The sequence below is a fragment of the Gossypium raimondii genome, chromosome 9 (genome assembly GCF_025698545.1).
Source record: "Gossypium raimondii isolate GPD5lz chromosome 9, ASM2569854v1, whole genome shotgun sequence".
NCBI classification, from domain to species: domain Eukaryota; kingdom Viridiplantae; phylum Streptophyta; class Magnoliopsida; order Malvales; family Malvaceae; genus Gossypium; species Gossypium raimondii.
Genome location: NC_068573.1, coordinates 24687042 through 24701693, shown reverse-complemented (window position 1 = coordinate 24701693; position 14652 = coordinate 24687042). Strand labels below are relative to the sequence as shown.

At 33.1% G+C, this 14652-nt stretch overlaps 1 protein-coding gene across 4 annotated transcripts; it reads left to right on the top strand.

Moving 5' to 3' along the window:
• The first annotated feature begins 1500 nt into the window (after window positions 1–1500).
• Window positions 1501–14117, top strand: LOC105798610 (CLIP-associated protein). Of its 4 annotated transcripts, none has more exons than XM_012628729.2 (22): window positions 1504–2153; window positions 3003–3152; window positions 3274–3336; window positions 3991–4059; window positions 4452–4617; window positions 5156–5317; window positions 5936–6033; window positions 6938–7012; window positions 7170–7238; window positions 7331–7416; window positions 7491–7608; window positions 8191–8289; window positions 8381–8741; window positions 8871–8978; window positions 9068–10608; window positions 10777–10872; window positions 11243–11347; window positions 11679–11753; window positions 11845–11913; window positions 11994–12062; window positions 12837–12938; window positions 13765–14117. In XM_012628729.2, the coding sequence occupies exons 1-22, from the start codon at window positions 1818–1820 to the stop codon at window positions 13933–13935; spliced, it is 4188 nt and encodes a 1395-aa protein (XP_012484183.1). In that variant the 5' UTR covers window positions 1504–1817; the 3' UTR covers window positions 13936–14117. The 4 variants fall into 4 exon arrangements, with proteins under 4 accessions (XP_052476781.1, XP_012484183.1, XP_012484187.1 ...); XM_012628733.2 differs by lacking the exon at window positions 1504–2153 and adding an exon at window positions 2652–2922; XM_052620821.1 differs by lacking the exon at window positions 13765–14117 and having other exon boundaries at window positions 1501–2153; window positions 11845–11905.
• Window positions 14118–14652: the final 535 nt, after the last annotated feature.

Below are 14652 nucleotides of genomic sequence, written 5' to 3'. Positions count from 1 at the left end.
GATATGTGTATGTATGCTATTATATATTTTAAACAATAAAATAAAATATAATACAATTACTTCTTCTTTTTCTCGTTTCTTGTTTGATGAATTTGATAAAATAAAATAATTTTATATTTATAGTTGATTCCTAAATTAATTTAAATTAAATTATTATATGATGTGATTAATAATGGGTATATAATATCGTAATTAAATTAAATTAATTAGTATATAATGTAAATAAAATAAAATAAAATGTTATATAATATAATTAAATTAAGTTAATAGTGTCCCATAATTGTAGACTAATAATTAAGAAAATATTTTGGAATTTAAAAATTATCTCACAACTCGATGTTTCCATATATTTCTTTCTCACCTACCTGCATTGCAGGTGAATAAACACGTTTATTTTTTATAAATTAAAATAAATAATATTTTATAAATAAAAGAAGTTGAAAAAATATAGAAATTTAGAAATATTCTATTTAGAAATATATTAGAATGTAAATTATAATATTAAATTAAAATAAAGATAAAACAACGTATTTCTATTATAATAATGATTCATGATAAGTATGAAAGATATTTACATCAAATTGATTAAATATGGAATATGTTTACAGAAATTAATAAACACATTTAATAATGATGATTAATAAATAATTATTGAAATCTTATATGGTAAATTTTTCTCACCCATTTACAATTTCATGTATAATAATAAGGTAAAAGTATAAAAAAGTAGTTGATTCGCACGGAATAAACAACTTATAATTTTTTAAAATAATGTTATATTATATTATCTCATCATCAATTAAAATGATCTTACATATCTTTCAGGGACTCTCGATACCATTAACGTTCGAATATAATTTAATTTTTTCTTTTCAAAGAACCATTACTTTAATGTTTTATTCTTTTGAGATACATTTAACTTATTAATGATAAAAATTCTCATTATTTGTATGGATATTTTTCTTAAATGTTACTAATGGATGCTATTTATAGATTTAAACTTAAAATTTAATTAATATATAACTCTAGCACTTATTAAGTGATAATTAAAAGATAAAATCAATCTATGTTTATATACTTTGGTTTTATTCAAATTATAATTTTATTTTATTTGGTTAATAAATATGAAAATAAAATACTTATAACAAATAAAAATAATTAAGAATTTTTAAAATAATATTTTATTAGTTATTTTGACTTATTAGTAATGAGTAACCCTATTTTAAAGTCAATAAAATTATTACAACTTATTTTAAATAGAATTATAATTAATAATTCTAAATTAATTTATAAATATTTATAAATATCAATTTAACAATATAATAAAAAATAAAAGGTATTGTTCTTAGTTGAATTTTTTTAACTGGTGCATTTATATAAAATATTACTTTCATATAATTAAAATTTAAAAGCTAAAACACTCAAATCAACTTTGGATTCCACTTTCGGGATGGTTAATGATGATAAAATCGTTGAAACTTTTAGTTTGCCATTGCTCTCCTAAAAATTTCAAACAAAAAGTGAGAAAAATTCTGGGTTTTTAATATTTTTTTATGATAAATAATCTTGATTTTAGCATACTTCTTTTAGAATTTAAATCTTTTAAAAGTATACCCACTGAGCAATGTTCTTTCCTTCATTCTCACGTTGTAAAGGCTGAAAAAAAGCTTGCATTTTCATAAAGAAGGCTTCTGGTTTACTTCTCACTAAGCTCCAATGCTCTCACAGCCTCCATTTATCTTTTTCCCCTTTGGTTTAGCGTTGCATTAACTCCCACTTCTTCCCATCATAGATCTTCCATTTTCAGCTTCAACCCAATGGAGAAACTCCTTGAACTAGCACGTTCCAAGGACCCAAAGGACCGAGCAACAGGGGCTGAGCTTCTTCATTCTCTTCTCCAGTCTTCCACTGGACCCTTGTCTTCTTCCGACGTTGAATCTCTTGTTTCAGCTTGTCTTCACCTTCTCAATGACCCATCTAACTTAAACGCCTCTTTGGGAGCTCTCCAGTGTCTAGCATCTGCTGCCGTGCTCTCAGCTGACAACTTGAAGCTGCATTTTGATGGGGTTTTACCTGCAATTGTGGAGTGCTTAGGGGATGATAAGCAGCCTCTACGTGATGCAGCTAGAGGGCTGTTGTTGACTTTCATGGAGGTTTGTTGGTTACCTTCCTTTTATGTCATACATTGTGATTTGAAATGCACTTAGCTTTTCAATACCTTGGAGTTTTCTGGGGCTTCTAATTATTCCTCTAAGAGCAGTTCTGTTTTAGGCTTTTAAGGTTTTCACTATTCTTTTCCCTTTTTCCTTTTGGATTATGGATTTTTTGTTATTTTTTGCTTTTCTTTGTTTGATGTATAATTATACCAGTCTTTATCAATTAATCTTTTTCAAGTGAATTTATTTAGCCTAAGAGCAGTTCTTTTTAATAAGTTAATACTTGTAATGATTCCTCTAAGAGCAATTATTTTCTAGGCTTTTGAGATTTTACTATATTTTTCCTTTTGAATTATGGATTTTCTTGTTTTTTTTTCTATGGTTCATTAAAACTTGATTAGGTCAATTTTAGTTTAACTTCATTTTGTCTTTATCAATTAATATTTTCAAATTGAACTCAAAGTCTTTAATTTTTTCAAATATAATTTTATCCCCTTTTCCTTAATTTTCATTTGGCTTTTTGGTTTTTCGTTGAGGCTTTCTTTTTTCAATAAAAGAAAGAAAAATCTTGCCGAGTTGCTAGTTGCTATAGGTCGATTTGTTCTGCTGTTTCCATAATTGTGGATAATAGGCTTAACCGTGTTCTAATCCACTTGTTTTCAATTTTATGCGTTAAAACTTTTTCAGTATGGTAAAGGCTGAATTTCGCTTGAGCAGCATTTGCTAAAACCTTGCTTTTTCTTATAAAATATCAAGCCATTTCTATGTAGGGTCTGACTCCAAGCTATATAATTTACTCTGCAATGGATGGACCTAATTGCTTGTAATTAATTATTAATCCTGCAGGTTTCTTCTCCAACTATCATTGTAGATAAAGTTGGGCCGATAACCTGGGCGCATAACAGCCCGAGAGTTCGTGAAGAGTTTATGAGGACTGTCACTTCTGCTATCACTGTTTTTACGTCGATGGAGTTCATGAAGGCTATTCTTCCTCCGGTATGTCCATAGGGACTGGTGGTTAGGAATAAATAACTCCCAAATATCATTCCTTTCGGAAATATCTTCTTTTTTATGCTCATTGTGTGTGTGTGTGTTTTCTTCTCTATTTTTTCCCCAGATTTTACAGATGTTGAATGACTCAATTCAGAGCATTAGAGAAGGTGCTACATTGTGCATTGAGGTAATTATCATTATGAGTTAAGGCTGTTCCCTTTACTTGGCCTAATAGTTTATGTATCACAAATGCAAAAGACAAGCCTTTCTCTCGTTAATACAGGATTACTCAGATATTTTTTTCTTCTTTATATGAAACTGCAGTTGTACATAAAAAGACCATACTCATTTCTTTTGTCTGTTGTATGTGCATGAGTGTGCCTATATACGTATACATACATAAATAAACCTATAGTTGTGTGTGTTATGATTCTTTCCAAGAACCATTTTCCTTTCTACTACAGGTGTGGTTTGGAGTCTCCAATCACCTCTGGGGCTCTGTTGTTTCTGGCCTAGATCAAGTCATTAACTTAATTCGAACTCCTCTTGCCTCTCTTTTGTTTTTTGGTTTTTTTTTTTTTTTTTTGATGTTTAAATAAGAATATGAGAATGGCTTGCTGGACAGCTAATTGTTCTGGGAGTGAGTAGGGTGAAAGAGGACTTTCTGCATTATGCTACTAAAGTTCCTAATCACATATTCACACAACACCTTATACTTTTTGCAGTCTATTTTTCCTTCTTTGATGTAGATAGACAATACACTTGAGCTCCCTAATCCTCTAGGATCATATAAGGAAAGCAAGAGGCAAGCTACTATAAATAATTAATTGTTTATTTTCAGGAAATGTACATGCAGTTTGGGCCTGAATTTCTTGCTGAACTCCAGCGAAACAATCTTCCTTCATCAGTGGTAATGTTATGCATTATTTCTTTTGGCTATTTCTTGGTTTCTTCTAAGCACTATTATGGTGATGGTAATAATTTTCAATGTTATGTTTTATTTCTTTGCCTATTTCTTGGTTTCTTCTAAGCACTATTATGGTGATGGTAATAATTTTTAAGTTTGCCATTCATCTCCAGTTGGGTCTTTTTCTAGAGTTAATAATGGCTTCTGGATCATTAATATCATTCTTTTTTATTTTAAAGGATTTGGTTGAATTTTACATAGTTTATTTTTCTCTTTGTGCATGTCATAGTTACATCATAGGTTCAAACCAATATGGGGTTGTTGGATTTGTGCTGCTAACTATTTGGTGGTTTACTGTGATTGTCTTTCTCATAAAGTGCAATCCTTAACTACAGTTAGGAGATATTAATATCAGATTGCAGAAGATAGAACCGAAGGTCTTCAGTTTCAATAGACACGTGTCATCTGCTTCTTCTGATCAAGTTGACTCAGCCAAGGGGAACCAAGCAGAGAGCAATCCTAAGACAAAGGATTCTTTTAAAGATATATCTGTTTCTGGAGGTCAGCATGCATATAGAGTTCATATGCAATGCCAAAATATGATGCACTGCATTTGAATTTATTCTAATATTTTTTCTTGGATGTATAATGTTTCATATGATATCATTGGGAAGTTGGTTAAAATTTTCCTAGATAATGTGATTATGCCACTAAAAATAAAGTTGTTAGGATCCATGCACCGTGTTTGACGCATATTGAGACATGGTTGTGGGAATATGACCTTCCAAGGAACCTCTAAATACATGGAAGAATTTGAGAAAAATTGAACATCTTGTGTCGGAAACATACCTATGACTCCAAGTAACATAGGTTAGGATTTCATTTTTCTTTGCATTTTGATTCAATTTTATGGTTCCACTTTCAAACTTAGTCATGAAGTATTAATGTTGTTGCTACTTAGTTTAGGTTACCTTGCAATTCCTTTTGCTATAATTCTTGTTTACCCTAGTTTCAAGCACTGTCCGTGTTGTATTGCTGTCAAATTAATTAGCTTACAGTGGCCTGACAGACTAATATGCTTATATAATGTGTTATATAGGAGAGATTGACTTTACAGACAAACCCATAGTTCCAGTTACTTTAAACTCTGAAAAGGAGCTAATAAGAGAAATGGAGAAGATTGCGTGTATGCTTGTAGCGGAAAATGATTGGTCTGTTCGAATAGCTGCTATGCAGCAAGTTGAAGCTTTTGTCATCGGAGGTTTGTGTTATTTATCACTTTGTTACTCTTTTCTCTAATTTACTCAAGCTGAAACCTGAGCTTGAACATGATCTATTCAACCTTGAATTTGTAACTTTTGAACTCATTTATTTAATATATTGTTGGTCTAGTGCTTGAGTCGTACATTTCCCTAATGGTGGAATTCATGCTTGTTTGTGGACTAAGATCCTGAAGTTGGTTATGAACTTAAGCTTGTTTACCAGTTCAAAATCAAGACAATTTGCATAATAATCAAATATATTGTTTTTATTCGAAAATATCCCAAATATGTAATACTAAACATTCGCTCTGGAAGTACATTAAAAATCCTTAATGATAATTTGCAGTTCATGTGTCACCAAGGTTAGTGCCTAAGAGCTAAGTTTTGAGATGCGTGCTTTTGGCTACATGATAACTTTGAAATTAATCTTCTCGAGTTTTGTGTTTGACAGCGTGTGTGCATCTTTGAACCTAAAACTAGGAAGTTGGTTTTTCTTATGCGTTGAAATTTATGCAAACTGAAAATGTGTTCATATGCTAGAAACCTTCTATTCTTGTGATGGTGTGGGGCTCGTGTTGAATGTTAAGTATTTAATTGTCTAGTTTTCTTTCGATTAGGTGCCACCAGTTATCCATGCTTTCATGCTCTCTTGAAGCAACTTGTTGCACCTCTTTGCACACAGTTGTCCGACCGAAGGTCTAGCATTGTAAAGCAGGTTAGTTGAACTATCATACAAGGAATGATGACTCAGTATTTAGCAGTTGTGCTTTCATTGGTAGGGTTTCCTTTGCTGGTTGCTGTTGAAAATCATAATCCTGCCATGGCCAAAAAACCCTCTTTGCATTTAGCAATATTTTGTATCACTCATTAGCAATTTCCATGTCCAAGATTTATCTTCTAAAATTGTATTTCACCTATATTTTTTAATTAGTTGAATTGATATCTTGGAGGATGAGATGCTTATTTGCATTTGCAAATGTCAGCTTCTAATTTCATATTTCCTTGCTGCTTGCCCCATATAGAAATTACTTTACCTATATCTTGACAGCCCAGCTATATTACTTTTGACTCTTCATTTTCTTCAAGTACCTCTTTCTGATCTGACCCATATCTGGACATGGGTATCAGGGATATGTCCCTCAAAATACATGGAAAATTTAGAAAAAAAATTGAGCATACTTGTGTTAGGCACAAACCCGTAGCCATGACTTACACCAAGTCCAATTAACATAGCCTACAGAGCACAAAAGGCTATCAATTAACCTGGATTATAGAGGGGATACTACTACGAATGATCAATAGAATCTTATGGTATAGGTTGAGATATATGACCAGGTTTAAATAAAAAACGATGTTATCTTTAAAACAGCCAAATACATTACTGTTTCAGGCTAACTAATTCATAATTGTTCCATGCATAAGTATTGAAAATTCATTTAGCAAACCAAATAACATCTGTAAATAGGAATAGATATGGTAAAGTGAAAATGAATATTTATATTATGCAGATAGGGATTTAAGATAACTAAAATACAATATCTGAATTATGTATCTTGGAGCAAATTAGAGACCTTATTTATTTTTCAAAATAACTGTTCTTAACTCTTTGTTACCCTCAGGCTTGTCATCTCTTATGTTTCTTGTCAAAAGAGCTGTTGGGGGATTTTGAAGCTTGTTCGGAAATGTTCATACCGGTAAGAATTTTTTTTCGTCTAATAAAATCACTAGTAAATATAATAGCTTCAGCCTGTCCTAACATCCTCAATATAATGCTTACATTTTCTGTTCTTTTAACCTTATGGTTGATTTTGAGTTTCGAGTTTCAATATTATTACGTGATACCCTTCTTAGGTCCTTTTCAAGCTGGTTGTGATTACGGTTCTTATAATAGCTGAATCCGCAGACACCTGCGTCAAAACAGTATGTGCAGACAATATGAAAGTCTCTTATTGTAACTTCTTTTTCCCATTTTTATCTCGATGCCTGTATTGATGCATACTTATACTGTATAGATGCTGCGTAACTGCAAAGTTTCCCGTGTACTTCCTCAAATAGTTAATCATGCAAAACATGACCGTAATGCAGTACTCCGTGCTAGGTAATTTATTCAGTCCTTAATGACATACACATGATAAGTATGGATCCTCACACTACTCTCATCGACAATTACAGATGCTGTGAGTACTCTCTTCTGATGCTGGAGTACTGGGCCGATGCGCCAGAAATACAGAAATCTGCTGATCTTTATGAGGATCTTATAAAATGCTGTATAGCTGATGCAATGAGTGAGGTATTGCTTCGGTAATTACTTTCTTGTCGAAGCTATATATCCCTCTTGTATACCAACCTCTCTTTTTGGTTATTGTGTATTCTAATTTCAGTTTTAATCACCATTTTATGATATCTCTTAGATTATCAGTTTCAATTTTCGGTTATTAGATATATTATTTTCAGTTCTGAATAAGGGTATGGGGATATTCTCCAAGGACCTCTCAAATATAAGGAATAACTTAGAAAAAAGTTAATGAAAGGTAAGAATAAAGGAAGGTGGTTGATGCTGGTACTAAAAACCAGCTACTTTTCTGTTACCATGGATTATTGCACCAGTTTGTTGCCGTTAGGATACATCAAGATATGGTAATGTAAATAAATTTACTTTTAGGATTAGGCTAAGAGTTTGGTTGTTTTTGTGATATAACGAGTTATTTACACTGCTAGAACTAAGAAATTTTCTAACTGTCACTCTTTGTACCATATATTTGTTGGTTCTGCATTATATATATATATATATATATATAGAGAGAGAGAGAGAGAGAGAGAGAAATTATGCTCAATGATGTGGCTTATATTCAATAATACTGGGAAATGAAAGGTACGGTCAAATGCTCGTCGTTGCTACAGACTGTTCAAGAAAACTTGGCCAGAGCGTTCTCAGCAACTATTTCTGTCCTTTGATTCAGTCGTCCAAAGGGTATAAGCTTTCTTTTTTTATTTTTTTGAATTTCCAGTTTTGATTGATTGGGTAAATTATATAGTTTTTTTTTTTTTTGTAAATTAAAAAGATGATAAACGATGAAGATGGGACCACGCATAGACGCCATCCTTCTCCTTCAGTTCGAGTAAGGGATGTCCGTAAATCCCATAAGGCTTTTCAAGCACCTACTTCTACAACTTTACCTGGACCTGCAACTTCAGCAGTTACCACAGTGGATCGGAATAGGGCTGTAGCAGGAGGCATTCCTCTATCTGCTGGTCCATTTCTCTCTGAAGTAAAGTCGCATCGAAATGGTACTGAAAGAAGTTTTGAAAACATGCCGCATGCAAACAAACAGCGGGCTCCAGCTATCGAAAATGCGCTTGCTGGTTTAAATCTATCTGAGAAACTCAGTTATCAAAAGAAGCGGTCAGCTAGCTTTGATTTAGGTATATGCTAAGTAGCTCAAAAAATCCATTGAGAGCTTTTAGTAACTGTCACATTCATCAAGCAAGTGCTTCCTTTGCTACTTTGTTCCTTGACATGGATGAAAATTTTCTTTGTGGTTCCTAGTGCAGGAGTTGACCCTCCTCCAGCTTGTGGCCTCTCATTTCCCCCTATTGTCGCTGCTTCAGCTGTTACTGCAAATGCTATTTTTACTGACTCAACTGCGTCAACCGTTAAAGGTAGGAGTTCTTTTGTCCATTTTATATGCAATTCCAAGCTTGAAGACTCTTTTCTCACTGCTTTAAGCTAACCATTGAATCTTTTTTAGCTTGTTTGTCATCGAAATCAGGGAAGCAAGCTTGTGGTTTTATGGAAGAGCATTCTGATGATAGGTTTGCCCGGAAATCCGTAGATAAGCATATTGACAAACAGTATGTAGAGACTTCTTCAAAAGATGCCAATTTTAGGGACTTCCAAGGTAATATTATTCCAAACTTCCAGAGGCCGCTTTTAAGAAAGAACATTTCAACTCGAGTTTCTGGAAGCAGTAGAAGCTTTCTAGATGACAATCAGATACTACTTAGTGAAACGTCAAACTATGTGGATGGCCCAGCATCACTCCAGGAGGCTCTGACAGAGGGTCTCAGTCCAAATTCCAATTGGTCCGCTAGAGTTGCGGCTTTTAATTATGTCCGAAGTCTGCTGCAGCAGGACCAAAAAGGCGTGCAAGAAGTTGCACAGAATTTTGAGAAAGTCATGAAGTTGTTTTTCCAACACTTGGATGATCCACACCATAAAGTTGCACACGCCGCTCTCTCGGCCCTTGCAGATATAATTTCAGCATGTAGAAAGCCTTTTGAAAGTTACTTGGATCGAATCTTACACCATGTGTTTTCAAGGTTAATTGATCCGAAGGAATCAGTTCGGCAGCTTTCTGTAATGAATCTGGAAGTTGTAAGCAAAGCCTATGGCATAGATTCTCTTTTACCAGCTTTGCTCCGCGCATTAGATGAACAGAGATCACCGAAGGCAAAACTGGCTGTTATAGAATATGCTATCAGTTCCTTCAAGAAGAATGCTATGAATTCAGACGGTGCTGCTAATAGCGGCATTCTAAAGCTGTGGATTGCTAAATTAATACCTTTGATCTATGATAAAAACACAAAACTAAAAGAAGCAGCCATCTCCTGCATTGTATCCGTACATACTCACTATGACTCCACTGGTGTTATAAACTACATCATGTGTATGTCAGCTGAAGAGCAAAATTCTCTAAGGCGAATTCTTAGGCAGCAAACTCCTCGAATTGAAATGGATCTTATGAACTTCTTGCAGAACAAGAGAGAAAGACCCCGTCCTAGAAACAGTCACGAGCCATCTGATGTCGGACTTTCTCCTGATGGTGAATATACTGGTGCATTGAAGAAGGCTTACTATTTTGGAAGATATTCTTCGGGTTCGAATGATATCGATAACAGCAAGAAGTTGTTCTCCATGCAAGAACCGATGCAAGTTTTAGAACCTATTGCTCAAAAAGTATCAAGTGAAGCTCAGAAAAATTTACCTCAGAATCTCGAAGGTGGCTCTAATAATGCTTTTACTTGCACTACTACTGGTGCTGATGAAAATATGGAATCCCCAATGAGCCATCCTGATGGTGTTGATTGTGAGAATTCAATGAACAACGACTGGCCTTCGTCATGTTCTGACATGAATACAATGACAATCTCTAATCATTTTGGAGTAAGCAATTCCAATGTTGGTATTGACACTTTTGTTGATGTCAATAATAGTCATGAGAATTCCAGCAATACCAAGACTTTCTCTTCTCTAAAATCGCGTATCATCATTCCTCAAATTCTTCACCAGGTGAACTATGAATGTTAAAAGGTCCCTTCGTTAGCCCCCCCCCCCCCCTTTTTCTTGTCCCTCACTGTGAAAATCATATTTTATCTGAGTAATTTGTTTTCCCTTTTTGTTTTATTGTCTAGAAAGGAATAAACTCATTTCTGTATTCCGACTCTCCACATTTTTCAGATTTCTAACAATAAGGAGAGTGCAACCATTAGACAGCAAGCACTTCAGCAGCTCATAGAAGCTTCCATGGATACAAACCTTTTGATATGGACAAAGGTATAATCTAATTAAAATTAATGATACTCATTCCCAGGATACAAACCATTCAATATGGACATAAGTTACCATGTTTAAGATCTCCACTGTCAAAGATGTTGTCCAACACATATACACATGGATGGAGTTGGACATGAAAACATAAATAGTATGTTAATTGCCATTTATGTTTATGAAGAATTTGATTTTCCAAGACATTGACCAAAAATCAGTTTTCAAACCTATGCTAAAAGTTACCATAGACGTAATGGCATGCACGAGGGAGACAGATCTAATAGTTTGATGGATGGTATCTTAACCAGTAATGGCCGACTGTTATCAAGTGATAGCAGCAATATGCTGATGCTGGTGGACGATTATTTATTTGCAGCATTTCAATCAGATTCTGAAAGTTGTCATTGAGGTGTTGGACGATCCTGATTCTTCAACCCGGGAATTGACCTTGCAGTTAGTAGCTGACATGGTGAACAAACAGGTTTGTGGAACTAAAACTTACACTATATCCATCAAATGAAGTTCTAAGTAGTTTTATTCTTGAAAATTTTCTTTTCACGCTATGTTGCACTCGAGCATGTGTGTTGGATGCGTGTATGTTTCCAACATGGGTTTGTTTAAAATTTTTTAAAGCTTTTTCCATGTATTTGGAGGTTTCTTGGAACGTCATATCTCATGCCCATGTTCAGTAGGCATAAAAGATAGATGTCAGACATGAGGACTTCAAGAAAAATGAAGAATATGAATAACATAATTTTGACCTATGTTTCTATTATTCTCTAATGTGCTTAATCTATGTTCTGTCAATCCAGAAAGATGCGATGGAAGATTCTATTGAAATTGTAATTGAAAAGTTACTTCATATTGCTAAGGATGCAGTTTCCAAGGTGCCATTGTTTTCATCAATTGTTTAATACAGGCTACATGACCTAATGCTACCTCTTCTCGTGAACCTAATACATTCGGATTATGTTTCAGGTTTCAATTGAAGCAGAGAAATGCTTATCAATGATTTTATCAGAATATGACCGTTTCAAATGTATAACTGTATGATTGCACGACTTTCTTGAAATTTTGCTCTAATTGTGAATTTTTATCCTACTTTTGTCTCATTTTCGGAGTTGCAGGTTATTGTAGCCCTTTTAATCCATGAAGATGAGAAAACTCTTATTTTTTGCATCAAGAAATTAACAAAGGTATTCCATATCTGATTATTATCCTTATGATGTCCTGACATGATGAAATTAATGACAAAAAGGTGATTTATTGAAACTAAAGATTTGAAAAAACATTGGAGCTTGTTCGTTTGGGGAAGAATATGATCTGGTTCGGTTTGTTTTAAGAAAAAAATTGCAGCTAATGTGCAGTGTTATGGTTTTTTAAGAACCAATTGCAATAGGTAACCAAAATGCCCAAAATTGAATTTCACCTGATTAGATTGGTTTGGTTCATCAGTTTTTAAAAAAAAAATTAAAATTTTTATTTTTATTTTATATAATATCTTAAAGTTTCTTCTCTAATTTTGAAATAAAATATTTTTTGATACTATAAAAAATATAAACTATTTAAACATAAAGAATAGAATTTGATTCAATTTTAACAATTAGGTTATTTAACTTGTGAACTGAAATTTGAACTAACTGAATTTAACAACCTAACCAAAAGCAAACCGAATAGAACAATACTGTTTGAATCAGTTTTCAGTTTTCTGCTAGCCTAGAATGGGGTACTAGGAGGTTCAACAATGGTTGCAGACTATAAGCACTTCATCCAAATAAGAATGGCATAAAATGAAATTTCAAAAATAAATAGGCATTGCCATGTAGTTGTAACCTTACATTCAAATTTAGTTTCTTTACCTACAGCCGATAATTTTTTCACTTGATACATAACATTATATTAAAGCACCAACAGTTTGTTACCCTTATTTCGTTATCACATAATAGACTCATCTTTTCTGCCTTTGCAAGCTTGTCCATCGGCTTTCTCAAGAGGAACTTCTGGCTCAGCTACCTTCATTTTTACCGGTTCTTTTTTGCGCATTCAGCAATCAAAGCGCTGAAGTTCGCAAGGTAATAATTTTTTTACGTTTCAGTACATGTGCTGCAGATATCTTATGATTCCAGATAGCACTAAATTATATTACTCGAAACTGTGTGTCAGATACTGGTTTATGTCCCCATGTTTGAAAATGTGAGGGACATGGGTAATTCGAGAAAAATGAGAGTCGCCTTTGAACTAGATATGTAGGGCATGTGCTGCAGATATGTTCTGTGTTTTGGATGCAGCTTAAGGAGTTGGATTTGAACTTAGATCACTGAACCACGTAAGAATTGTATATTAGCCACCAATCACCAATTAGGTTATTTCACCTTTCCATAAGTTTCTTCAGACTTCAAGTACATCTTGTTGTAATCCAATTGTGGCATTTTTAGAACTGATCTTATGGATTTACATAGGAAAGTTTGATGGTATTTTATTTTTCGTTCATGCTTGATACCTAAGATGCTAGGTTACGTATTAAGTTTTAATTTATGTTATTTCAACTTCATTTTACTTGAAGTACCTGTGTCCAATGCATGTTTGGATATGGATACAATGATGTGACTTCCCAAGAACCCCTCAAACATAGAAAAACTAGAAAATAACAAAAAACTGAACATACACCACGGCATATCTGGAAAACACCATAGTCCGAGTAAGATGGAAAATCATGCACGAAGTCTGCATTTGGCTATGGATCCCAGTGCCTTATTACCAATATTGATTTGTCTGAATAACCGGTAGAAAAAACCAATACCTAACCACTGCTTGTTAGGTTTCTCCCTCGCTTGTCTTAATTGATCAACCATTCATGCTCACTATTTTCCATTATCTGTTTGGCCGTGCTGGTTACAGACTGTTGTTTTCTGCTTGGTCGACATTTACGTCATGCTCGGGAAGGCGTTCCGGCCATACTTGCAGGATCTCAATGGGACCCAGTTGCGTCTGGTGACTCTTTATGCCAACAGAATTTCTCTAGCCAGAACTGGAACTTGTGTTGAAGCTATTAATTTGCCAGCAGTCTGAATCTGTGAATTTAGGGGTTCTTTTATGTAATTCTTTATTTAATTAATTTTCCTTTTTCATATATTTGTCTTTGGTGTTCTTGTGATTTTGAGTTTGAGTTTGGAATAGAAAGCGTGAATTTTAAGGCTTTGTTGTAGTTAACCTTTTGCCTTGAAATGCAAGAAAGTGTTCTTTGGCTTGAATTAGGTTACTGTTCGGACATGAGGCAAAGACGCTAAGAAAAATAATTAAAACATAAAAGTATTTAAATACATATTTATCTTAAATAGGGTGAGCGTTCGGTCGAATTGAGTGAAAAGATTTTGAATTAATCGAGTTGCTATTTTATCATCTTAACTTTCAAATCAAATCAAGTGAAATGAAATTCAATTGAATTGAGTTAAATTGTTTGAGTTAAATTAAAAATTTTAAATATGTCAAATTAAAATATTGTTACAAACATAACTAATTTCATGTTAGAATATATAAAGTTGAAATCATATATATTTGAAAACTTTTTCAAGCAAAATAATAAAAGAAAGATGTTTTTTAAAATTTAAAATTTCTTTATATAATCTTTAGAAATTTAAAAAAAATTATAATTTTTTATAAATTATTTTGAATTGAAGATATTCTTTCAAAAGATATTTTTTAAAATATATTTTGAATTTTTTTAAAATTATTATTTTTAATTGTTTTCAAACATTTGCTTAATACAATATATTAATTTACGAATGT

Coding starts and splice junctions, on each gene's coding strand:
- LOC105798610 (XM_012628729.2), top strand. CDS start 1,818: ATGGAGAAACTCCTTGAACTAGCACGTTCCAAGGACCCAAAGGACCGA. Junction 2,154..3,002: donor TGTTGTTGACTTTCATGGAG/GTTTGTTGGTTA, acceptor TTAATCCTGCAG/GTTTCTTCTCCAACTATCAT. Junction 4,618..5,155: donor AGATATATCTGTTTCTGGAG/GTCAGCATGCAT, acceptor TGTGTTATATAG/GAGAGATTGACTTTACAGAC.